We start from the raw sequence: 25,253 nt of genomic DNA, 5'->3' as shown, positions 1-25,253 counted from the left end.
TCACCTCTACTGTCTGGGAGCTGCCGCAAACCCACTGTCAAGCAGTGTTCAAATTGATCCCCCCCCTTCACTGAACTTCAGGAATTACTGAATATGCCTGAGGATGTACCCACATCCGAACGCACTCCCGGATCGGCGCTGAGGGAGTGGGTGCTGTGGGAGGGTCATTGCTGAGGGAAGTGGGTGCTGTTGGGAGGGTCAGTGCTGAGGGAGTGGGTGCTGTGGGAGGGTCAGTGCCGAGGGAGATGGGTGCCGAGGGAGTGGGTGCTGAGGGAGGGTCAGTGCCGAGTGAGTGGGTGCCGAGGGAGGGTCAGTGCCGGTGCTGAGGGAGTGGGTGCTGAGGGAGGGTCAGTGCCGAGTGAGTGGGTGCTGAGGGAGGGTCAGTGCCGAGGGAGTGGGTGCTGAGGGAGGGTCAGTGCCGAGGAGTGGGTGCTGAGGGAGGGTCAGTGCCGAAGGAGTGGGTTGCCGAGGGAAGGTCAGGCCGAGGGAGTGGGTGCCGAGGGAAGGTCAGTGCCGAGGGAGTGGGTGCCGAGGGAGGGTCAGTGCCGAGGGAGTGGGTGCCGAGGGAGGGTCAGTGCTGAGGGAGGGTTAGTGCTGAGGGAGTGGGTGCTGAGGAGGGTCAGTGCCGAATGAGTGGGTGCTGAGGAGGGTCAGCGCCGAGGGAGCGGGCGCTGTGGGAGGGTCAGCGCCGAGGGAGCGGGCGCTGTGGGAGGGTCAGCGCCGAGGGAGCGGGCGCTGTGGAGGGTCAGTAACAGGATGGAATACCCATCTGATGAAAGTTCCCCTCGACAATGTTATGAACCCCTCAAATATTTTAAGATGGCCGCCCAGCTGTAAGTTTCTCTTATTTTAAAGGTAGGTGTGACGTGGATAGTCCAGGGTGATGCAGCTGGTCAAATCACCTCAGCTTTATAATAAACAGAACTCATTTACATACTATGGTTAAAATGGAGTTTAGAATAATTTCACAGTTGGGAAATGTAAGCGATCCGTTAGGACAACTTAACGAAGGAGCTGTTCCAATTCCTGTAACCTCCCTTAAAAAAACACCCCGTGGCAAAAAGGTAACCTCAAACACAACATCTTGCAGGCAAGGGAGAGTTCAGAGAGAAAGGTCAGGCAGAAATCATCTGCTGAAGCTTGGAACTTTCTGTCTGCAGCAGCCATTTGAGCCACAGCGCCACCAACCTCGACAAAACCAGGACCGGGAGAACTGGCCAATTCTCTTCCACTGTTAAACCAGACAAATCAGCACCTCTGACCTTTACAACCCCATCTCGGGAGGGAAAGCCCCAAAGACAATGTGACCTTGTTAAAAGTGAGAGCAAGATGCTTACTGCTTGTTTTAACCTGGAAGGTAATGTCCTCAGTGAACTCAGTGTGAGGGGGGCAGTCCTATCTCCACCTCGGGTTAACACTCGCACATAACTGTGTCGGTGTGTGTCTGGGTCAGTGTATTCACCATATTCCTTCATGTGTCCACACACACCGTTCCAGCAGCTCAATCAGGAACACTCCGACCGGGCGTAGGGAATCTGGAGGGCAGAGAAATGGGGGTGAGACACAATCTCTGTCATCACCCGTCCCCATCAAACAGCCCCTGCTCACACCTCCCCCCACTCCCCAACCTCATCCCAAAACCTTCAGCCCATTTCCCTCTTCCTAGCCCCATCTCCACCTCACTGACGCCCCCAGTCCCCTCAGCCCCAAACCCTTCAGCCCATCTCCTGTCTTCCTAGCCCCCCCCCCCATCTCCTGTCTTCCTAGCCCCCATCTCCATCTCACTGACACCCCTAATCTCCCTCAGCCCCAAACTCTCCACTTTAACCCAAACCCTTCAGCCCATCTCCCCCTCCTAGCCCCGTGTCCACCTCACTGACGCCCCTTCTCCTCAAACCCTTCAGCCCATCTCCCCCTCCTAGCCCCATGCCCACCTCACTGACGCCCCCTTCTCCCTCAGCCCCAAACCCTTCAGTCTATCTCCACCCTGCCACAATCTTCCTCTGCCACCAATCTCCTCGTGATCATTGCTGTCTGCTATCCATCCATCCTAGTCCCTTGAAAGTGGAGTCCTGGGTAGATAGGATAGTGAAGAAGGTGTCTGCTAGCTTTCCTTATTGGTCAGTGCATTAAAGTGCAGGAGGTCATGTTGCGGCTGTACAGGACATTGGTTAGGCCACTGTTGGAATATTGTGTGCAATTCTGGTCTCCTTCCTATCGGAAGGATGTTGTGAAACTTGAAAGGGTTCAGAAAAGATTTACGAAGATGATGGAGGGTTTATACTATAGGGAGAAACTGAACAGGCTTGGCTGTTTACCCTGGAGCGTCGGAGGCTGAGGGGTGACCTTATAGAAGTTTACAAAATCATGAGTCCTTCCAAATAAACCTATTGGACGATAACCTGGTGTTGTGTGATTTTTAACTTTGTTCCCTCCCAGTCCACCATCAGCACCTCCCAAGTAATGAGAGGTATGGATAGGGTAAATAGACTAGGTTAATTTATTTTGGGTTGGGGAAGTCCAGAACTAGAGGACACAGGTTTAGGGTAAGAGGGGTAAGATATAAAAGGGACCTAAGGGACAACCTTTTCCCCCAGAGGGTGGTGCGTGTGTGGGAGGAGCTGCCAGAGGAAGTGGTGGGGGCTGGTACAATGACAGCATTTAAAAGGCACCTGGATGGGGGACAGGAGCAGGAAGGGTTTAGAGGGAGATGGGGCTGAGTGCTGGGGAACGGGGACCAGATTAGGGTAGGGATATCTGGGTCAGCACGGACGGGTCGGGCCGAAGGGTCAGTTTCCGTGCTGGGTGACACTATCACTGAATAGTGAATCACCCCCAACCCCTCCAAAATTTTAACCCACCACACACTCCCACCCAAGACTGTGTAGGGTGGGGGTGGTCAGTCAGTAGGAGGGGAGGGGTTATGGGGGAGGGGTTTTCATGGGAATGGGTGGTTGAGTGGGGTGGGGGGGCAGGACTTAGGGGAGGAGGTGTAGGGGATAGATTGGGGGGGTCATGCGGGGGTCAGGAAGTGAGCTGATTGGTCAGCGTTGGGGCTGCGGAGTGTTTGCCCCCCCCCCCCCCCCCCCCCCACGCCAACACGTACTGTAGTGGCCACGGGATTCCCGTCATCATCCAGAAAGTAGGATCCCGTCTCGATCACCTTCGTGGGATCCACCTGAGAGATCTCCCAGTCTAGTTCATCAACCAGGGCTCGGCAAGCTGCAGAGAGAGAGAGAGAGGTCAGTGAAGGAGGGATCTGTCACTGGGTGTGGGGGGGGGGGGGGTCACTGAGTTGGGGGGGCGGTGACAAGGTGGGGTCAGTCTCTGGGAGATGGGGTCCTTGGGAGGTTTCATTTGAGATGATGAGTGTTTGGTGGACGATGGGGGGTGGGGTGGTTGCCTTGAGGGTTGGAGGATGTCATTAGAGGGTTTTGGATGGTGGGATGGAGTGGGGAGGGGAGTGTACCCGGGAGGGGTGAAGAGGGTAGTGGGGGGGGTCAGGACGGAGGTCAAGGGTGCTGAGGAAGGGTGGGAGGCGCTGGGGAGTGTGGGGTGGATGGAGATAGTGAAGGGGTTGGGGAGAGTGGAGGGAGAGGATAGGAAGGAGAGCTTTTGTAGGAGGGAATAACCATCTCATTAAAAATAGACAATGGGGCAGAGGCCATTTGGTCCCTCCAGCCCTGCTGCCCCATCCAATAGGAGTGACTCTAGTCCAAACTGATCCAGTCTCTCTCCGTCCGTCAGTCCTGGCCATCCCCAGGGGTTAGTCTGGGAAACCCTTTGCTACAGTCTATCTCTCTCTCTCATACACAGAGACACACACACCCTATTACACTCTCACTCACACACAGTTACTCTCATACACACACACACTCACACCGTTACACTCTCACAGTCACTCTCATACTCACACACACACACACACACACACACCCTGTTACACTCTCACTCATACACACTCACTCACACTCACACACTCATACACACAGTCTCTCTCTCTCATACACAGACACACACACACACCCTGTTACACACACACACACCCTGTTACACTCTCACTCACGCACTGTCACACCCCGTTACACTCTCACTCTCACTCACACTGTCACTCTCATACTCACACACACAACGTTACAGTCTCACTCACGCACAATCACCCTCATACACCCTCTTACACTCTCACTCACACACAGACTCTCTCACACAGACAGGCACACACACACTGTCTCTCTCGCGCTCTCATACACAGACACACACACACCCTCTTATATTCTCACTTGCACACACTCAGTCACTCGCATACTCACTCTCTCTCACACACTCCCTCACTCTCCCTCCCCCCTCCCCTCCTCAGTCTCCCTCCCCCTCTCGCCGATGTGTTTTCACACCTCCCCTATAACGCCGGGCCCACAAACTGTAGACAGGTCTACAGGTCTAACCAGTGTCTTCTATAAGTTTAGCATCACGTCCTCATTCTCATACCCCGTGTCCCTGTTCGTAAGCTAAGGTACTGAAATGATGTGCAAATTTCCACTCGACTGCACATATTCCTGAAATGTCACTACTTCCCATTCAGGAACCGGTGCAAACCAATAAGGATGTGGTTTTACCAGTCCCAATCAAGCGAAAGTAATCCGTCCAAGGTGTATCTCCACAAATTACCTCCACAGTCCCTCAGCAATCTGCCAGGTTCTCCTCTGTTGGTCCCAAGTCTTTTGTGTTAGCAACTCCAGTTGGAGGAGGCTCAGTTTGAGAACTTTCTCTGCCTGTCCTTCTACCTCACGCTATCTCGGTCAGCTTCCAGTGCTCTGCCTGACACACTTACCCCTCCGCGTTTCATACAGTCTGTACTGACCCTAATCCAAGACTAAACTAGTCCACACCTGCCCCCTGCTCTTAGTTTATCCGTGTCCTTATCCAAATGCCTTTTAAACGTTGTAACTGTCCCCACGTCCCCCACTTCCACAGGAAGTTCATTCCACACACAAACCGCCCTCTGTATAAAACAATTGCCCCCAGTGTCCTTTTTTAAATCCTTCTCCTCTCTCAGGCTTTTGTGGGAGTGAGGAGGGGAGTTACTCGCTGCAGGATTCCAGCCTCTGACCTGCTCCTGTAGCCACAGGATTGATATGGGGCTGGGTCCCAGTTAATTTTTTGCTCAATGGGAACCCCCAGGATGTTGATAGTGGGGTGGAAGGGGGATTCAGTGACAGTAACACCATTGAACGTCAAGGGGGCGATGGTTAGATTCTCTCTCTCTCTCGTTGGAGACGGTAACCCCCCAGGATGTTGACAGTGGGGGATTCAGTGACGTCAAGGGCCAGTGGTTAGATTGTCTCTTACTGATGATGGTCAGAGCCTGGTATTTATGTGGTGAGAATGTTAGTTGTCACTTCTCAGCCAAGCCTGGATATTGTCCAGATCTTGTTGCATTTGGACACGAACTGCTTCAGAGTCGTGAATAGTGCAAAACATCATGCAATCATTGGTGGACATCCCCACTTCTGACCACATGGTGGAAGGGGAGGTCATTGATGAAGCAGCTGAAAATGGTTGGGCCTGGAACACTACCCTGAGGAACTTCTGCAGAGATGTCCTGGAGCGGTGATGACTAACCAACAATGACAACCATCTTGTGGCAGGTATGACTGACCAAAGAGTTTTCCCCCAGTAGCCACTGATTCCAGTTTTGTTCAAGCTCAGTGATGCCACACTCAGTCGAATGCAGCCTTGATGTCAAGGGCTGTCCCTCTCCCCTCCCCTCTGGAATTCAGCTCTTGTGTCCGTGCTTGAACCAAGGCTGTAACGAGGTCAGGAGCTGAGTGGCCCTGGTGGGACCCAGACTAGGCAGGTTCTGGCTGAGCGGGTGCAGCTCAGTGGCACTGTGAATCACCCTCTTCCATCGCTTCTGAGGGATGTCCCATCTCAACCACCCTCACACACACCACACTGCACCCACTCCAGGTGGAAAAACCTGTCACAGATCCCCTTGCCTTTCACCTTGAAGTGATGCCTCCACCTCCCCACCACTGACCCCTAGATGAAGGGGAACAGCACGTTCCGATGTCCCACCCCGTCCGTACCCCTCCTAATCTGACACACCGCTATCGGGACACTCTTCACTTGCCCCAAACAACCAACCCCCACGCCCATCCAGCCTCATCCCCATCCCAGGTAGCATCCCGGTGACTCTCCTCTGCTCCTTGTCCCAGTGCAATCCCATCCTTCCCGAAGCACGGAGACCGGAACTGCGCACAGTGCCTCCTGCTGGGAGCTCAGCGTGTTCCTGTACAGCCCCGACACCATCTCCCCACTCTCACCGTCAACTCTGCATCGGATAAATTCGAGGCTCCTCTCTTCCTTCTCGATGACCCAGCCACCTTCAGCTCCCCCACATCCCTCTCCGAGATTCCCAGAGGAAGTTCCAGGGTGGAAGTGGGGGGGAAGGGGGGAGGGCGATTGGCGGAGAGTGTATACCTGGATCCATGGGCCCATTGTAAACCCACCCACCCCACCTGGAGGTCCGTACAGATCCAAGTGCCCATTAACTCACCTCCACAGAACAGGTCAGCAGACCGTCTGGCCCCACAGCTCTCCAGACACAAACTGACCACCAGAATCATGGGCACGGCCGTCCGAGCGAATCTCATTGTTGTGTTTCGGCGAATCAGTCACCTCCGGGACACCCTGATTAAAATACAGCATGTTCACTGCCAAGTTACAATGACGAGGGCGTGGAGGCTGTGGGGAGGGTCAGTGCTGAGGGAGGGTCAGTGCTGTGGGAGGTCAGTGCTGAGGGCGTGGGTGCTGTGGGAGGGTCAGTGCTGAGGGCGTGGGTGCTGTGGGAGGGTCAGTGCTGAGGGAGGGTCAGTGCTGAGGGTGTGGGTGCTGTGGGAGGGTCAGTGCTGAGGGAGTGGGTGCTGTGGGACGGTCAGTGCTGAGGGAGGGTCAGTGCTGAGGGAGTGGGTGCTGTGGGAGGGTCAGTGCTGAGGGAGTGGGTGCTGTGGGAGGGTCAGTGCTGAGGGAGTGGGTGCTGTGGGAGGGTCAGTGCTGAGGGAGTGGGTGCTGTGGGAGGGTCAGTGCTGAGGGAGGGCCAGTGCTGAGGGAGTGGGTGCTGAGGGAGGGTCAGTGCTGAGGGAGTGGGTGCTGTGGGAGGGTCAGTGCTGAGGGAGGGCCAGTGCTGAGGGAGTGGGTGCTGTGGGAGGGTCAGTGCTGAGGGAGCGGGTGCAGTGGGAGGGTCAGTGCTGAGGGAGGGTCAGTGCTGAGGGAGTGGGTGCTGTGGGAGGGTCAGTGCTGAGGGAGTGGGGTGCTGTGGGAGGGTCAGTGCTGAGGGAGGGTCAGTGCTGAGGGGGTGGGTGCTGTGGCAGGGTCAGTGCTGAGTGAGTGGGTGCTGTGGGGAGGGTTAGTGCTGAGGGAGGGTCAGTGCTGAGGGAGCGGGTGCTGTGGGAGGGTCAGTGCTGAGGGAGGGTCAGTGCTGTGGGAGTGGGTGCTGTGGGAGGGTCAGTGCTGAGGGAGTGGGCGCTGTGGGAGGGTCAGTGCTGAGGGAGTGGGTGCTGTGGGAGGGTCAGTGCTGAGGGAGTGGGCGCTGTGGGACGGTCAGTGCTGAGGGAGTGGGTGTTGTGGGAGGGTCAGTGCTGAGGGAGTGGGTGCTGTGGGAGGGTCAGTGCTGAGGGAGTGGGTGCTGTGGGAGGGTCAGTGCTGAGGGAGTGGGTGCTGTGGGAGGGTTAGTGCTGAGGGAGTGGGCGCTGTGGGAGGGTCAGTGCTGAGGGAGGGTCAGTGCTGTGGGAGGGTCAGTGCTGAGGGAGTGGGTGCTGTGGGAGGGTCAGTGCTGAGGGAGTGGGTGCTGTGGGAGGGTTAGTGCTGAGGGAGTGGGTGCTGTGGGAGGGTCAGTGCTGAGGGAGTGGGTGCTGGGGGGAGGGTCAGTGCTGAGGGAGGGTCAGTGCTGTGGGAGGTTCAGTGCTGAGGGAGGGTCAGTGCTGTGGGAGGGTCAGCGCTGAGGGAGTGGGTGCTGTGGGAGGGTCAGTGTTGAGGGAGTGGGTGCTGAGGGAGGGTCAGTGCTGAGGGAGGGTCAGTGCTTGTGGGAGGTTCAGTGCTGAGGGAGGGTCAGTGCTGTGGAGGGTCAGCGCTGAGGGAGTGGGTGATGTGGGAGGGTCAGTGCTGAGGGAGGGTCAGTGCTGAGGGAGCGGGTGCTGTGGGAGGGTCAGTGCTGAGGGAGGGTCAGTGCTGAGGGAGTGGGTGCTGTGGGAGGGTTAGTGCTGAGGGAGTGGGTGCTGTGGGAGGGTCAGTGCTGAGGAGTGGGTGCTGGGGGAGGGTCAGTGCTGAGGGAGGGTCAGTGCTGTGGGAGGTTCAGTGCTGAGGGAGGGTCAGTGCTGTGGGAGGGTCAGCGCTGAGGGAGTGGGTGCTGTGGGAGGGTCAGTGTTGAGGGAGGGTCAGTGTTGAGGGAGTGGGTGCTGAGGGAGGGTCAGTGCTGAGGGAGGGTCAGTGCTGTGGGAGGTTCAGTGCTGTGGGAGTGTCAGCGCTGAGGGAGTGGGTGCTGTGGGAGGGTCAGTGCTGTGGGAGGGTCAGTGTTGAGGGAGTGGGTGCTGAGGGAGGGTCAATGTTGAGGGAGCGAGTGCTGTGGGAGGGTCAGGGCCGTGGGGGAGGGTGGTGTGCGGAGTTGAGGGTGCAGTGCCCCCGCCACCAGCACAGAAAACGCTGGTCATCACCATATTGCTGTTTGTGGGATCTTGCTGTGTGCAGATTACGCTGCCCTTTTGTTTTCTCCCATCTACGAGGGACTCCCTCCAAGATTCAGGGGAAATAAAAAGCACAAATCCTTCGCTGGTCTGAGCGGGGTCTCTGGGATTCCAGGTAGAGAACAAATTCACCACAGCAACAATAATCTAAGCAGAGAGAAGATCCCACTGCATCTGCAGAGTCGAGTCACAGCCAGTGTGTCCCCACCATGTATTTCCTCACTCCCCACTCCCAACTCTCAGAGTTACAGGGGGAAAGGAGAACATATTTGTTTTAAGCTCAACTTTCACCTTCTGCTGCGTTCATTTGACAAGCCAGGGGGCAACTGTCAGACAAGTAGCTGTTGAAAGTGAACAGGGTTCTCTCTCTCTCTCTCCCTGTCTCCCTCTCTCTGTGTGTGTCTCTCTCTCTGTGTCTCTCCCTCTCTCTCTCTCTCTCTCTGTCTCTCTCTCTCTGTGTGTCTCTCTCTCTCTCTCTCCTGTCTCTCTCTCTCTCCTGTCTCTCTCTCTCTCTCTCTCCTGTCTCTGTCTCTCTCTCTCTCTGTGTGTCTCTCTCTCTCTCTCCTGTCTCTCTCTCTCTCTCCTGTCTCTCTCTCTCTCCTGTCTCTGTCTCTCTCTCTCTGTGTGTCTGTCTCTCTCTCTCTCTCCTGTCTCTCTTTCCCCAACTTCCCAGACCATCTCACCTTAACACAAACAAAAGGTTCCTTTCTGCAGCAGAATAGTTTAATGGACCCAGTGTGTGTTACCAGACTCAAGAGAACGTTCTGGCTGGTTCCTGGGGCAGACACAGGGGAAGTTTGTGAAAGTTGGCGGATGTGTGGAGGGTTGGGGAATGGGGAATGGGAGTCTCTAACTCTCACTCTTTCTCTCTCTCTCTCTCTCTCTGTACTTGGATGTATCTCAGAGCGGTGGGGGTGGGGTGGTGGGGTGGTGGGGGAGGGGCAGTGGGGGTGGGGTGGTGGATCCCTGGATTTGTTACACTCACTCACAACTGGATACTTCTACATAGTTACATTGATCAGCTGGGAATTCCCTCCCCTGTTTCTCTCTCTCTCTCTGTCTCTCCATCTGTCTATCCCTCCCTCTCTCTCTCCCTGTCTGTCCCCTCCTCATTCTCCGTCTCTCCTCATCTGTCTGTCCCTCTCTGTCTCCATGTCTCTCTCTCTCTCTCCCTCTCTCTCCCTGTCCCTCTCTCTCTCTCTCTGTCTCTCACTCTCTCCCCATCCCTCTCCATCTCTCTCTCCCTGTCCCTGTCCCTCTCTCTCCCTGTCTCTCTCTGTGTCCCTCTCTCTCCCCCCGTCCCTCTCTCTCTCTCTCTCCCTGTGTCCTCTCTGTCTCTCTCCCTCTCTCTCTCTGTCCCTCACTCTCTCCATCTCTCTCTCCCTGTGCCTCTTTCTTTCTCTCTCTCCCTGTCCCCCTCTATCCCTATGTCCTCCCTGTCTCTCTCTCTCCCTCCCTCTCTGTCCCTCACTCTCTCCCTGTCTCTCTCTCTCCCTGTCCCCCTCTATCCCTATGTCCTCCCTCTCTCCCTCTCTGTCCCTCCCTCCCTCTCTGTCCCTCACTCTCTCCCTGTCTCTCTCTCTCACTCTCCCTGTCCCTCTCCATCTCTCTCCCTGTGCCTCTTTCTCTCTCTGTCTCTCTCTCTCTCTCCCTACCTCTATCCCTATTGGGAGAGGGGCAGATCTCCTCCATTCTCACCCATTCCCCCTCTACCTCTTCGCTGTTCCTTACCTCTCTCTCTTTCCCAGGCCTGTTTCATGTATCCTTTCTCTCTCTCTCTCTCTCTCTCTCTCTCTGTCCCTGTGGGAAGGAGGGATTTGAAGAGGAGGAATCCTGTTCCTGCGTGGCAGATCGTTTCCACGTGAACAGGCTCCAAGGGGAAGGGGAAGGGGGCGGGCAAAGAAGAAAGACAGTCCCCTCTACACTCCCCTCCCCTCCCCCTCCCCCTCTCTCCTTCCTCTTCCCTCCCCCTCCCTCTCCCTCTTCCCTACCTCTCCCCTCTCTCTCCCTCTCCTTCTCCCCTCTCCCCTCCCTCTCCCTCTCCCCTCCCTCTCTCTCTCCCTCTCTTCTCCCTCTCTCCTCCCTCTCCCTCTCCCCTCCCTCTCTCTCTCCCTCTCTCCTCCCTCTCCCCTCTCTCTCCCTCTCCCTTGCCCTCTCCCTCTCCCTCTCTCCCTCCCTCTCCCCTCTCTCCCTCTCCCGGGGGCTGGCTCACATTCACACCCCCATCCCTCCCTCAAATCCACAAACTCATCTCATTGTCATTAGAAGTCAATTTGCAGAGAGCTGGGGGAAATTTATATAGCGCCTGTTTGTGTGTGGGGGAATATCAGTAGTTGCATTTATATAGCATATGTCTGCATGTAGGGGAATACCAGTAGTTGCATTTATATAGCACGTGTGTGCATGAAGGGGAATACCAGTAGTTGCATTTATATAGCACCTGTCTGCATGTAGGGGAATATCAGTAGTTGCATTTATATAGCACCTGTCTGCATGTAGGGGAATACCAGTTGTTGCATTTATATAGCACCTGTCTGCATGTAGGGGAATACCAGTAGTTGCATTTATATAGCACCTGTCTGCATGTAGGACAAATCCCCAGGACTGGATGGAATCTATCCCAGGTTGCTGAGGGAGGCGAGAGATGAAATAGCCGGGGGCCCTGACAGATATCTTTGTGGCATCCTTAAACACAGGTGAGGTGCCGGAGGACTGGAGAGTTGCTCATGTTGACCCCTGTACAAGAAGGGTCATAGGGATATTCCGGGTAACTGCAGACCAGTGAGCCTGATGTTAGTGGTGGGAAAGTTAACGGAGAAGGTACTCAGGGATAAAATCTGGTTTATATTTGGAAAGGAAAAGGTTTATCAGTGCTAGACAACATGGTTTTCTGCAGGGGAGATCATGCCTTACCAATGTAATAGAGTTCTTTGAGGAAGTGACCAAGTTGATAGATGAAGGAAGTGCTGTTGATGTCATGTACATGGACTTTAGTAAGGCATTTGATAAGGTTCCCCATGGTAGACTAATAGAGAAAGTGAAGTCACACGGTGTGCATGGTGTTCTAGCTGGGTGGATAAAGAACTGGTTGAGCAACAGGAGACAGGGAATCGTAGCTGAAGGGAGTTTCTCAAAATGGAGAAAGGTGACCAGTGGTGTCCCACAGGGATCAGTGCTGGGGCCACTGCTATTTGTGATATACATGAACGATCTGGAAAAGGGCACTGTTGGTATGATCAATAAGTTTGCAGATGACACAAAGATTGGTGGAGTAGCAGAAAGCACCGGGGACTGTCAGAGAATACAGGAGGATATAGATAGACTTGGAGAGTTGGGTGGAGAAGTGACAGATGGAGTTCAATCCAGGTAATTGTGAGGTGATGCACTTTGGGAACTCTAATCCTAGAGCGAATTATACAGTGAATGGAAGAGCCTTGGGAAACGTTGATGAGCAGAGAGATCGGGGAGCTCAGGGTCTATTGTACCCTGAAGGTTGCTGCACAGGTGGATAGAGTGGTCAAGAAGGCATATGGTATGCTTGCCTTCATTGGACGGGGTATTGAGTATAAGAGCTGGCAAGGGCTGAAAATGTGTTGCTGGAAAAGCGCAGCAGGTCAGGTAGCATCCAAGGAGCAGGAGAATCGACGTTTCGGGCATGAACCCTTCTTCAGGAAAAGGGCTGAAGAAGGGCTGATGCCCGAAACATTGATTCTCCTGCTCCTTGGATGCTGCCTGACCTGCTGCGCTTTTCCAGCAACACATTTTTAAGCTCTGATCTCCAGCATCTGCAGTCCTCACTCTCTCCTATTAGAGCTGGCAGGTCATGTTAACATTGTACAAGACATTGGTTCGGCCACATTTTGAAGACTGTGTACAGTTCTGGTCACCACATTACCAAAAGGATGTGGACGCTTTGGAGAGGGTGCAGAGAAGGTTTACCAGGATGTTGCCTGGTATGGAAGTTATGCTAGTTATGAGGAGAGGTTGAGTAGGTTAGGTTTATTTCACTAAAAAAAAGGAGATTGAGGGGGGACCTGATTGAGGTCTACAAAATCATGAAGGGTATAGACAGGGCGGATAGAGACCAGCTTTTTCCCAGGGTGAGGGATTCAATAACGAGAGGTCACACTTTCAAGGTGAGAGGTGGAAAGTTTAAGGGGGATACACGCGGTAAGTACTTCACACAGAGGTTGGTGGGTGTCTGGAACGCGTTGCCAGCAGAGGTGGTAGAGGCAGGCACAGGAGATTCATTTAAGGTGTGTTTGTACAGATGTATGAGTAGCTGGGGAGCAGAGGGATACAGATGCTTAGGAATTGGGCGACAGGTTTAGACAGTGGATTGGATAGGAACAGGCTTAAGGGGCTGAAGGGCCTGTTCCTGGGCTGTAAATATTCCTTTTCTCCCTGCTGTTATGAAGTTGTGGCTGTACTGTACCTTGAAGAAAGTTAAAAGCTAGCAGTACTACCTTACAGCACCATGATATAATGGTCCAGCAGTTAGTGCAGCTGGTGGCCTGGAAAAGACAAAACAGGTTCAAAATAGGCCAATTAGTTTAAAATTATACCCCAAAAAATACAAATTCCAATCCAGTTTGAATGGAGTATATTGGCAAATCTCAAAAGCCAAATGAAACAATCTGATTCTTTGAAGGGGTATAAGACCCAGGAAAATTGAACAGTTGGGAGGAGAACTGCCAAGGCCAATGACCTCTGCAGACTGCCCAGAGAATAGCTCGCTTTAAGGTACCTTTATCGATCTGTGACTTGGGAAGCAGAATCCCTAAGAAGAAGAAGACACAGGAAGATTCAAAGAGAAGATTCGACAGCTGGCTGGTTTTGAAAACTTGAATTTTTGGTAAATCTTGTTCGGGGGGGGGAGGTGGGGAGGGTTTATTAGACTAGCATTGTAGAAGGGAAGGTAAAAGATAGATTAGAGGAAGGAGTTGTAAATAGTTGTTAGTTAACTATTCTCTGTTATAGTTTAATAAACAAAGTTGTTAATTTTTACTTAAAATAGTTTGTGGCCCTCCACATTTCAGATTACTGCATGGGGTGAATCTTTTCTGAGGTATTGGTATAAATTAGCAGGAGAGTTTACAACATGTCGTAACACTGCCCCTACCAGTCCTTTCCCCTTCAATCAGAAGTCCGTTCAACCTTTACTGTTACCCCATCAACCAGGAGTCCATTCGACCCTCACTGCCCCTGCTGCCCCTTACCCCATCAATCAGAAGTCTGTTCAACCCTTACTGACCCTTTCCCCGTCGATCAGGAGTCCATTCGGCCCTCACTGCCCCTTTCCCTGTCAATCAGAAAGTCTATTTGGACATCACTGCTGTCACAAGTAATCCTTTTTTCTAAAAGCTGTTCCTTGTCTCAAGGAGACTCTGTCCTTGATTTGTTTTTCAGAGGGGCAATAAACCAGGCTGGGCACCGATCAGTCTGGTTTGATACAGAGCTGAAAAGGACTTTGAGAGGCCTTTTGTTCGTATGTAAACAGATGAGACTTCAGGCCAAAGTGGTCATGTTTTAGAAGTGACCTGTATAATGAAAGGGGAGAGGTCAGCTCTCTAGCTGAGCAGTTTAGTTCAGCCCAGAACTGGTTGGGAAGTTCAGCAGAGCTGTGCGGACAGGCTGTCTCTCTTTCTGCCCTTCGAACGTCAACCTGTAAGCATCTAGTCCATGTTAAAGGGAGTTTGCATATTGGGACCATTGTGTATATTGGGAACGACGTACTTCAGTCTAGTTTGGGATAGACTGAGTTCAGTAGGGGTTCTTTGTTCTGTTCTATTCATGTTTCATTGTGTAATTTTGTGAATAAATTCTTTGCCTGTTTTGAAACCTGGTCGTCAACCTCGCTAACTTACTCTGGGTAATCTACACTGTCCACTTACCAAAACAAATTGCGAGCTTATGGTCTGGGCTGCCTGATTCAGAATGTTTTGAGTGGTCTGGTCTAGTCCATAACAGACCGGGGGCTCTTTGTGGAATTGTAAACAGCGAATGGTAGGTGCTAGCGTATTTATTTCGGGTGTTGGTTTGGTTGGGTAGACAAAGCTCAGGATAGTAATGGCTCTTTCAGTCGCCAAATGTTTGCTGGATGTGGATGCAGTGACTTTGGAAGTTTTGCAAAAAGTGAATAAGGCCAAGTTGCAAGAATTAGTAGAGAAGCTGGGAATTGGAACTGCCTGCTTCTGTGAGGAAAGGAGAGATAACTACAGCAGTAGGTCAGCATTTAAACTCGCTGGAGAAACCATCAGAATCTATAGAGATGGCAAGAATTCAATTGCAAATGAAGCAGCTTGAGTTAGAGGCGAGAGATAAGGAAAGGTCGGCAGAAATGAAACAGTTTGAGTTACGATTAAAAGCAGGAGAGGGAAAAAGAGAGAGAACAGACACACAGAGAGAGAGAGAGAGAGAGAGAGAGAGAGAGAGAGAGAGAGCAGCAGCAGAAGAGAGGGGAAAGAGAGAGCAGATAAATAAAAAAAGAGATTTGAACTTCAAAAACCGATGCTTAAAAAGGAAAGTCAGTTAAAAAGCTAAAAGGCTGGAGATAAAGGCTGAGGGTAGGCTTAGTGAGGATGAGCAAGCCCCTGGTAGTCAGAGGCCTAGTGAGAAACTGTTTCAGTCTGTTCAAGCATTGCCTCAGTTCGATGAGAAGGATGTGGAAGCCTTTTTCATCTCATTTGAAAAGGTGGCCAGTGGCAATATCGGTTTTGTTGATCCAAACGAAACTTGGAGGCCGGCTAGTGAGATATTTGCGTCCCTCTCAGAGGAGGTATGTGGGGAGTGTGAGGAGGGTGAAAAAAGCCATTTTAAGTGCATTTGAGCTTGTACCAGAAGCCTATAGACAACGTTTCAGCAATCTCAGGGGGGACCCTGGTCAAACCTACATTGACTTTGAAAGGATCAAACAGAGTGATGTTGATAGATGGGTAAGAGCTTAAAAATAGAGCAAACCTATGATGCCCTTAGAGAGGTAATTATTTTGGAGGCATTCAAAAATTCATTGACTGAAGTAGTGTGAACCCATGTGGGAGAGCAGAGAGTTAAAACAGCAAGGTTAGCAGCTGAAGGGGCTGATGGTTATGAGCTGGTCCATAAACCACGGTTTGGCTTCCAGAATCAATTTCAGTCCATGAGGGATAGAAACTGGGGCAAAGAGAAATCCTCACGTGGAAAGGGAAAGGTAGATCTCAGTGAAAATCATATGGATAACTTACCACAGGGATAAAAAAAGAAACCTTGAGGGGGACAAAGAAATTAAAAAGCTCCAGTGTTTTCATTGTAATAAAGTGGGCCACACGAAATCACAATGTTGGTGGGCTAGGAGAAAGGCAGATGTCGGAAAACCAGAGAAGTCTGGAAGTTTTGTTGGACTGGTAACAAAAAGCACAAGGGGAACTCAGACAAATGCCTCAGAGTGTACGAGACGTTCAGAGGTTGATCAAGGAGGGAAGTGCCAGATTTGCTTACAAAATACACATGCAAGGGTAAAAGTTATCCACATACGCCAGAAGTAATAGGTAAGGAGGTTACAATATTAAGGGACACAGGATCCTCTCAGTCTGTAATGCTGAAGGATGAGGAGATATACACTCCTGAGGGACTATTGCCAGAAAAGGTACTGGGTAACAGGAATTCATGGTGAGACAAAAAGTGCTCAGTTATGTAAAGTGAGACCTAGAGAGTCCAGAGAAGAGTGGAGAATTTGTGGAAAGAGAAATGGACAAACTCTCAGCTCCAGGGATACAATTTGTCCTTGCAAATGATATAGCTGATTCACCAGTAGACGTGCTGCCTAATCTAGTTGAAAAGCCAGTGGAGACGCAGGTAACTGAAAACATGGAGAATGTTTATCCAGGAATTTTCCCTGATTGTGTGATCACAAGATCACAGAGGCACAAGCCGAAGCAGGAGGGACCAAAAGGTACAGATAAGGAAGCTGATATTAACTGACATGTGTGACACGTCTGGCAAAATCCAACTGTGTAGTCCAGGCCAGTAAAAATGTCTTTGTATTTTAGCCGGTGTTTTCCTCACCCCTAAATGACCTCCAAGTGATAGCTCATGCATCACTAGCACCATCACCTTTCCATACCCGAGTGGCAAAGCAATTTGATGAATCTCTGCCCATTTCTCATCCGCTTGAATGTGTAACACAGGGTCTCCATCCCCTGTGTTATCCAAGACTTTTTTTTTTGATCAGATAAGTGGAACAGAGAAGGAGCAAACAGGTAAACATGAAGTATCTTTAGCTCTGCAGCAGAAAGATGAGAACTTAAAAACAATTATATCTAAAGGCATTTACAGAGAAGGAAAGTGAATGTGTTCCTGTGTGTTATTATTTAACAAATGATATCTTAATGAGGAAATGGAGACCATCACACATTAAAGCAGATGAGAAATGGGCAGAGATTCATCAAATTGCTTTGCCAGTAGGGTAGAGAAAGGAGGTGGTTCGAGTGATGCGCGAGCTACCACTTGGAGGTCATTTAGGGGTGAGGAAAACACAGGCTAAAATACAAAGACATTTTTACTGGCCTGGACTACACAAAGATGTAGTTGAATTTTGCCAGATGTGTCATACGTGTCAGCTAATCGGAAAACCACGGGCAGTAATAAAACCTGCATCTTTAATACCTATTCCAGCATTTGAGGAACCTTTCACAAGAGTCTTGATTTATTGCGTAGGTCCCCTACCTCAAACAAAAAGTGGGAATAAGTATTTATTAACAATAACGGATGTGTCAACTAGATCTCCAGAGGCAATCAATACAATCAATCAATACAACATCACAGCTAAAAGGGTTGGAGAAGAACTACTTAAATCTATTGGACTACCAATAGAGATCCAGTCAGATCAAGGATCAAACTTCACATCCAAACTATTCAAGGAGGTTGTGGATAACTTGGGAACAAAGCAATTCAAATCTACTGCGTACCATCGAGAATCGCAGGGAATGCTAGGGAGATGGTATCAAACACTGAAGATCATGTTAAGGGCTCATGGTCAGGATTATCCAGATGATTGGGATAAGGGAGTTCCGTCTGTACTTTTTGCGATCAGAGATGCTCCAAATGAATCAACCAAATTCAGTCTGTTTGAATTAATTTTTGAGCATGAAGTAAGAGGACAGTTAAAATTGACTAAGGAGAAATTAATAGGTCAGAATTCAGAGACCACTCCATTTGGACTATGTGTCAAATTTTAAAGAACGATTAAATAGAGCTGGAGAGTTGGTTAGACAGTAGTTAAAAGTATCACAGCATACAATGAAACAAGAAACAGATAAGAAATCACAAATTCGCAATTTTGCAATTGGGGATAAGGTATGGTGTTACTTCCAGTAACAGGTCAGCCTTTAAAAGCAAGGTTTAGTGGACCTTATCAAATTGAGAAGAAATTGAGTGAAGTGAACGACTTGATAAGGACTCCAGACAGGAAGAAATCTCACAGTGTGTCATGTGAATGTCCTCAAAAGCTATTCTGATAGGGAAGGAAAGCAAGAGGAGAAGGTGTTCATGATTACAGCACAGGAGGAAGAGCCAAGTTCAGAGGATTCTGAATTGGACATTCCTCAAATCAAATTGGACAATGAGGAAATTGTCAAAAATTGGGATAAATTATTGAGTTACCTTCCACAAGAAAATCGAAATGACCTGAAAGAGTTATTACTATCACATGGAAAGATATGCAGAAATAAACTGGGAAGTACTAACCTAATTGTGCGTGATGTAGATGTAGGAGATGCTGTTCTGATTAAACAATATCCTTATTGGCATAACCCTCTAAAGTTGGTACAGGTTCAGAAGGAGATAGAGCACATGCTCCAAGATGGCATAATCGAAGTGAGTTACAGTGACTGGAGCTCACCCAAAGTCATGGTGCCAAAGCCAGATGGTACCCAACGGTTATCTGTGGACTATCGCAAAGTCAACACCGTTACAAAGACTGATGCATATCCAGTTCCACGGTTGGAGGACAGTGTCGAAAAAGTGGGACAAGCAACTTACGTTTCTAAATTGGACTTGCTTAGACGCTACTGGCATGTACCTCTGTCAGAGAGAGCAAAGGCAATTTCGGCTTTCATAACACCAACTGGACTATATCCATTCAAGGTCATGCCATGTGGTGTGAAAAACGCTCCAGCCACACTTCAGAGACTGACTAACAAGGTCATTGCCGGTTACCCGAGTGTGTGGAATACATTGATGACCTGGTAATTTTTAGTCAGTCATGGAAGGAACATTTACAGCATCTATCGGGCTTGTTCAATCGACTTCGGAAGGCAGGCTTGGTGGCAAACCTGGCTAAAGGTGAATTTGCCAAATCCCAAGCCCCCTTCCTGGGCCATGTTATTGGACATGAAACAAGTGGGCCCACAGGATGTGAAATCAAAATAATTGAAGCAAAAAACCAGTATTATGGTTCCTGGGACTGAGTGGATTTTACTGAACATTGGTGCCAAACTTTATCAGAGTGGCTGCTCCACTCACCAGTTTGTTAAAAAAAGGGCAAGATGTTTCACTGGACAGTGAACTGACAAAGGGCATTTGACAGGCTGAGGACGGTGTTAACCAGTGCCCCAGGGTTAGTCACACCAGAATACATGAAGCTTTTCAATGGTGGCTATTGATGCCAGTGATGTGGGTGACTGTGCAGTTCACCTGCAGGAGGATGATGAAGGGGTAGAAAGACCCATCGGGGGGATTTCAAGGTAGTTGAACTGCCCCTCACCGCCCCGACTGGCCCTTTCCCCATCAATCAGGAGTCCATTCGGCCCTCACCGCCCCTACTGGCCCTTTCCCCATCAATCAGGAGACCATTCGGCCCTCACCGCCCCTTTCCCCATCAATCAGGAGTCCATTTGGCCCTCACCACCCCTACTGGCCCTTTCCCCATCAATCAGGAGTCCATTCGGCCCTCACCGCCCCTTTCCCCATCAATCAGGAGTCCATTCGGCCCTCACCGCCCCTACTGCCCTTTCCCCCCGTCAATCAAGGGTCCATTCGGCCCTCACCGCCCTTACTGGCCCTTTCCCCATCAATCAAGGGTCCATTCGGCCCTCACCGCCCTGACTGGCCCTTTCCCCGTCAATCAAGGGTCCATTCGGCCCTCAACGCCCCTACTGGCCCTTTCCCCGACAATCAGGGATCCATTCGGCCCTCACTGCCCCTACTGGCCCTTACCCCATCAATCAGGGATCCATTCGGCCCTCACCGCCCCTACTGGCCCTTCTCTTTCAATCAGAGTCCATTCGGCCCTCACCGTCCCCCCCCCCCCCCCCCCCCCCCTACTGGCCCTTTCCCCGTCAATCAGGAGTCCATTCGGCCCTCACCGCCCCACTGGCCCTTTTCCCTTCAATCAGGAGTCCATTCGGCCCTTACTGGCCCTTTTCCCTTCAATCAGGAGTCCATTCGGCCCTCACTGCCCCTACTGGTCCTTTTCCCTTCAATCAGGGGTCCATTCGGCCCTCTCCGCCCTTACTGGCCCTTTCCCCTTCAATCAGGAGTCCATTCGGCCCTCACTGCCCCTACTGGCCCTTTTCCCTTCAATCAGGGGTCCATTCGGCCATCTCTGCCCCTACTGGCCCTTTCCCCGTCAATCAGGGGTCCATTCGGCCTTCACCGCCCCCTACTGGCCCTTTTCCCTTCAATCAGGAGTCCATTCGGCCCTCACCGCCCCTACTGGCCCTTTTCCCTTCAAGCAGGAGTCCATTCGGCCCTCTCCGCCCCTACTAGCCCTTTCCCCTTCAATCAGGAGTCCATTCGGCCCTCTCCGCCCCTACTGGCCCTTTTCCCTTCAATCAGGGGTCCATTCGGCCCTCACCGCCCCTACTGGCCCTTTCCCCTTCAATCAGGGATCCATTCAGCCCACACCGCCCTTACTGGCCCTTTCCCCTTCAATCAGGAGTCCATTCGGCCCTCTCCGCCCCGACTGGATCTTTTCCCTTCAATCAGGGATCCATTCGGCCCTCACTGCCCCTACTGGCCCTTTTCCCTTCAATCAGGAATCCATTCGGCCCTCACTGCCCTTACTGGCCCTTTTCCCTTCAATCAGGAGTCCATTCGGCCCTCTCTGCCCTTACTGGGCCTTTCCCCGTCAATCCGGGGTCCATTCGGCCCTCACCGCTGCTACTGGCCCTTTCCCCGTTAATCAGGAGTCCATTCGGCCCTCACCGACCCTACTGGCCCTTTTCTCTTCAATCAGGGGTCCATTCGGCCCTCACCGCCCTTACTGGCCCTTTCCCCTTCAATCAGGGGTCCATTTGGCCCTCACCGCCCCTACTGGCCCTTTTCCCTTCAATCAGGGGTCCATTTGGCCCTCACCGCCCCTACTGGCCCTTTTCCCTTCAATCAGGGGTCCATTTGGCCCTCACCGCCCTTACTGGCCCTTTCCCCTTCAATCAGGGGTCCATTTGGCCCTCACCGACCCTACTGGCTCTTTTCTCTTTTCCCTTCAATCAGGGGTCCATTCGGCCCTCACCGACCTTACTGGCCCTTTCCCCGTTAATCAGGAGTCCATTCGGCCCTCATTGCCCCTTTTCCCTTCAATCAGGGGTCCATTTGGCCGTCACCGCCCCTTCCGGCCCTTTCCCTTCAATCAAGTGTCCATTCGGCCCTCACCGCCCCTACCGGCCCTTTCCCCGTCAATCAGGGGTCCATTCGGCCCTCACTGCCCCTACTGGCCCTTTCCCCGTTAATCAGGAGTCCATTCGGCCCTCACTGCCCCTACTGGCCCTTTCCCCGTTAATCAGGAGTCCATTCGGCCCTCACCGCCCATACTGGCCCTAGCCACTATCTGAGGATCCCTTGCATGTAAAATGGCGGCAGGTGTTGTGACGGAATGACGTCCGAAACGACAAGAAGAGAACGTGGTGACGTCTGAATGGGTAATAAGGGCACGTGATGACGTCTGAATCGTTCAAACGTATCGAGGTGAATTCTGAATGGGTAATGAAGAGAGGAGGCGACGTCTGAATTGGGAACCGGAACGTGGTGATGTCGACATTCATAATAAGGGAACGTGGCGACGTCATATTGGATAATAAGGGGAGGTGGCGACGTCTAAAATGGTAATGTGGAACGTGGTGACGTCAGAATGGACAACGAGGGAACGTGTCGACGTCAAATTGGAGAATGAAGGGAGGTGGCGACGTCTAAAATGGTAATGAGGAACGTGGTGACGTCTAAGTGGGGCGTTAGTAAACGTGTTGAGGCCTGAATGGGGAACGAGTTGACCTTCCATTGGGTTAGGTGTGTACGCGGTGACGTAGGGCAGTGTGACGTCAGACGCACGACGTCTCCCCACCCACAGATTTCGGGGGAAAGAACGAAAACAACAACAACTGAGTGAGAGACAGACACCGAGACACACACCGAGACAGAGAGAGAGACACACACCGAGACAGACACCGAGACACACACCGAGACAGAGAGAGAGACAGACACCGAGACAGACACCGAGACACACACCGAGACACACACCGGGACAGAGAGAGAGACACACACCGAGACAGAGAGAGTGAGTGACCGTGAGGGGGGGAGGGGGAGGGGGATCGAGTGTGACTGTGAGGGGGGAGGGGGATCGAGTGTGACTGTGAGGGGGGAGGGGGAGGGGGATCGAGTGTGACTGTGAGGGGGGAGGGGGATCGAGTGTGACTGTGAGGGGGGAGGGGGATCGAGTGTGACTGTGAGGGGGGGAGGGGGAGGGGGATCGAGTGTGACTGTGAGGGGGGGATGGGGAGGGGGATCGAGTGTGACTGTGAGGGGGGAGGGGGAGGGGGATCGAGTGTGACTGTGAGGGGGGAGGGGGATCGAGTGTGACTGTGAGGGGGGGAGGGGGAGGGGGATCGAGTGTGACTGTGAGGGGGGGATGGGGAGGGGGATCGAGTGTGACTGTGAGGGGGGAGGGGGAGGGGGATCGAGTGTGACTGTGAGGGGGGAGGGGGATCGAGTCTGACTGTGAGGGGGGGAGGGGGATCGAGTGTGACCGTGAGGGGGGGAGGGGGAGGGGGATCGAGTGTGACTGTGAGGGGGGAGGGGGATCGAGTGTGACTGTGACGGGGGGAGTGGGAGGGGGATCGAGTGTGACTGTGAGGGGGGGAGGGGGAGGGGGATCGAGTGTGACTGTGAGGGGGGGGGGGGAGGGGGATCGAGTGTGACTGTGAGGGGGGGAGGGGGAGGGGGATCGAGTGTGACTGTGAGGGGGGGAGGGGGAGGGGGATCGAGTGTGACTGTGAGGGGGGGAGGGGGAGGGGGATCGAGTGTGACTGTGAGGGGGGGGGGGAGGGGGATCGAGTGTGACTGTGAGGGGGGGAGGGGGAGGGGGATCGAGTGTGACTGTGAGGGGGGAGGGGGAGGGGGATCGAGTGTGACTGTGAGGGGGGAGGGGGATCGAGTGTGACTGTGAGGGGGGAGGGGGAGGGGGATCGAGTGTGACTGTGAGGGGGGAGGGGGATCGAGTGTGACTGTGAGGGGGGAGGGGGATCGAGTGTGACTGTGAGGGGGGAGGGGGAGGGGGATCGAGTGTGACTGTGAGGGGGGAGGGGGAGGGGGATCGAGTGTGACTGTGAGGGGGGGATGGGGAGGGGGATCGAGTGTGACTGTGAGGGGGGGATGGGGAGGGGGATCGAGTGTGACTGTGAGGGGGGAGGGGGAGGGGGATCGAGTGTGACTGTGAGGGGGGAGGGGGATCGAGTGTGACTGTGACGGGGGGAGTGGGAGGGGGATCGAGTGTGACTGTGAGGGGGGAGGGGGATCGAGTGTGACTGTGACGGGGGGAGTGGGAGGGGGATCGAGTGTGACTGTGAGGGGGGGAGGGGGAGGGGGATCGAGTGTGACTGTGAGGGGGGGAGGGGGAGGGGGATCGAGTGTGACTGTGAGGGGGGGGGGGAGGGGGGATCGAGTGTGACTGTGAGGGGGGAGGGGGAGGGGGATCGAGTGTGACTGTGAGGGGGGGATGGGGAGGGGGATCGAGTGTGACTGTGAGGGGGGGATGGGGAGGGGGATCGAGTGTGACTGTGAGGGGGGAGGGGGAGGGGGATCGAGTGTGACTGTGAGGGGGGAGGGGGATCGAGTGTGACTGTGACGGGGGGAGTGGGAGGGGGATCGAGTGTGACTGTGAGGGGGGAGGGGGAGGGGGATCGAGTGTGACTGTGAGGGGGGAGGGGGAGGGAGATCGAGTGTGACTGTGACGGGGGGGAGGGGGATCGAGTGTGACTGTGAGGGGGGAGGGGGAGGGGGATCGAGTGTGACTGTGACGGGGGGGGAGGGGGATCGAGTGTGACTGTGAGGGGGGAGGGGGAGGGGGATCGAGTGTGACTGTGAGGGGGGAGGGGGAGGGGGATCGAGTGTGACTGGGAGGGGGAGGGGGATCGAGTGTGACTGTGACGGGGGGAGTGGGAGGGGGATCGAGTGTGAGGGGAGGGGATCGAGTGTGACTGTGAGGGGGGAGGGGGAGGGGGATCGAGTGTGACTGTGACGGGGGGAGGGGGATCGAGTGTGACTGTGAGGGGGGAGGGGGAGGGGGATCGAGTGTGACTGTGAGGGGGGGAGGGGGATCGAGTGTGACTGTGAGGGGGGAGGGGGAGGGGGATCGAGTGTGACTGTGAGGGGGGGAGGGGGATCGAGTGTGACTGTGAGGGGGGAGGGGAGGGGGATCGAGTGTGACTGTGAGGGGGGGAGGGGGATCGAGTGTGACCGTGAGGGGGAGGGGGATCGAGTGTGACTGTGAGGGGGGGAGGGGGATCGAGTGTGACTGTGAGGGGGGGAGGGGGATCGAGTGTGACTGTGAGGGGGGAGGGGGAGGGGGATCGAGTGTGACTGTGAGGGGGGAGGGGGAGGGGGATCGAGTGTGACTGTGAGGGGGGAGGGGGATCGAGTGTGACTGTGAGGGGGGAGGGGGATCGAGTGTGACTGTGAGGGGGGGATGGGGAGGGGGATCGAGTGTGACTGTGAGGGGGGGATGGGGAGGGGGATCGAGTGTGACTGTGAGGGGGGGATGGGGAGGGGGATCGAGTGTGACTGTGAGGGGGGGATGGGGAGGGGGATCGAGTGTGACTGTGAGGGGGGGATGGGGAGGGGGATCGAGTGTGACTGTGAGGGGGGGAGGGGGAGGGGGATCGAGTGTGACTGTGAGGGGGGAGGGGGAGGGGGATCGAGTGTGACTGTGAGGGGGGAGGGGGAGGGGGATCGAGTGCGACTGTGAGGGGGGGAGGGGGAGGGGATCGAGTGTGACTGTGAGGGGGGGAGGGGGATCGAGTGTGACTGTGAGGTGGGGAGGGGGATCGAGTGTGACTGTGAGGGGGGGAGGGGGAGGGGGATCGAGTGTGACTGTGAGGGGGGGAGGGGGATCGAGTGTGACTGTGAGGTGGGGAGGGGATCGAGTGTGACTGTGAGGGGGGAGGGGGAGGGGGATCGAGTGTGACTGTGAGGGGGAGGGGGAGGGGGATCGAGTGTGACTGTGAGGGGGAGGGGGAGGGGATCGAGTGTGACTGTGAGGGGGGGAGG

The 25,253-nt window shown here is 53.6% G+C and overlaps 1 protein-coding gene across 1 annotated transcript; it reads right to left on the bottom strand.

Annotated features, from left to right (window-relative positions):
- Nucleotides 1–1,363: 1,363 nt before the first annotated feature.
- LOC140471200 (protein canopy homolog 2-like) lies at nt 1,364–10,605 on the bottom strand. Its single transcript, XM_072567106.1, has 4 exons — nt 10,470–10,605; nt 6,557–6,690; nt 3,107–3,222; nt 1,364–1,535 (listed from the first exon to the last, which is right to left on the bottom strand). The coding sequence occupies exons 2-4, from the start codon at nt 6,651–6,653 to the stop codon at nt 1,506–1,508; spliced, it is 243 nt and encodes an 80-aa protein (XP_072423207.1). The 5' UTR covers nt 6,654–6,690; nt 10,470–10,605; the 3' UTR covers nt 1,364–1,505.
- Nucleotides 10,606–25,253: the final 14,648 nt, after the last annotated feature.

The sequence above is a fragment of the Chiloscyllium punctatum genome, chromosome X, assembly GCF_047496795.1.
Source record: "Chiloscyllium punctatum isolate Juve2018m chromosome X, sChiPun1.3, whole genome shotgun sequence".
Classification (NCBI taxonomy): Eukaryota; Metazoa; Chordata; class Chondrichthyes; order Orectolobiformes; family Hemiscylliidae; genus Chiloscyllium; species Chiloscyllium punctatum.
The sequence above is the reverse complement of the archived record's forward strand: the minus strand, read 5'-3'. Positions and strand labels throughout refer to the sequence as shown.

Excerpts from the sequence above, each read along its gene's own strand:
- LOC140471200 (XM_072567106.1), bottom strand. The coding sequence starts at position 6,653 with ATGAGATTCGCTCGGACGGCCGTGCCCATGATTCTGGTGGTCAGTTTG. Across the intron at positions 3,223-6,556 it reads TGCTGACCTGTTCTGTGGAG|CTTGCCGAGCCCTGGTTGAT; the intron begins GTGAGTTAATGG and ends CTCTCTCTGCAG. Across the intron at positions 1,536-3,106 it reads GGAATCCCGTGGCCACTACA|ATTCCCTACGCCCGGTCGGA; the intron begins GTACGTGTTGGC and ends TCTGCCCTCCAG.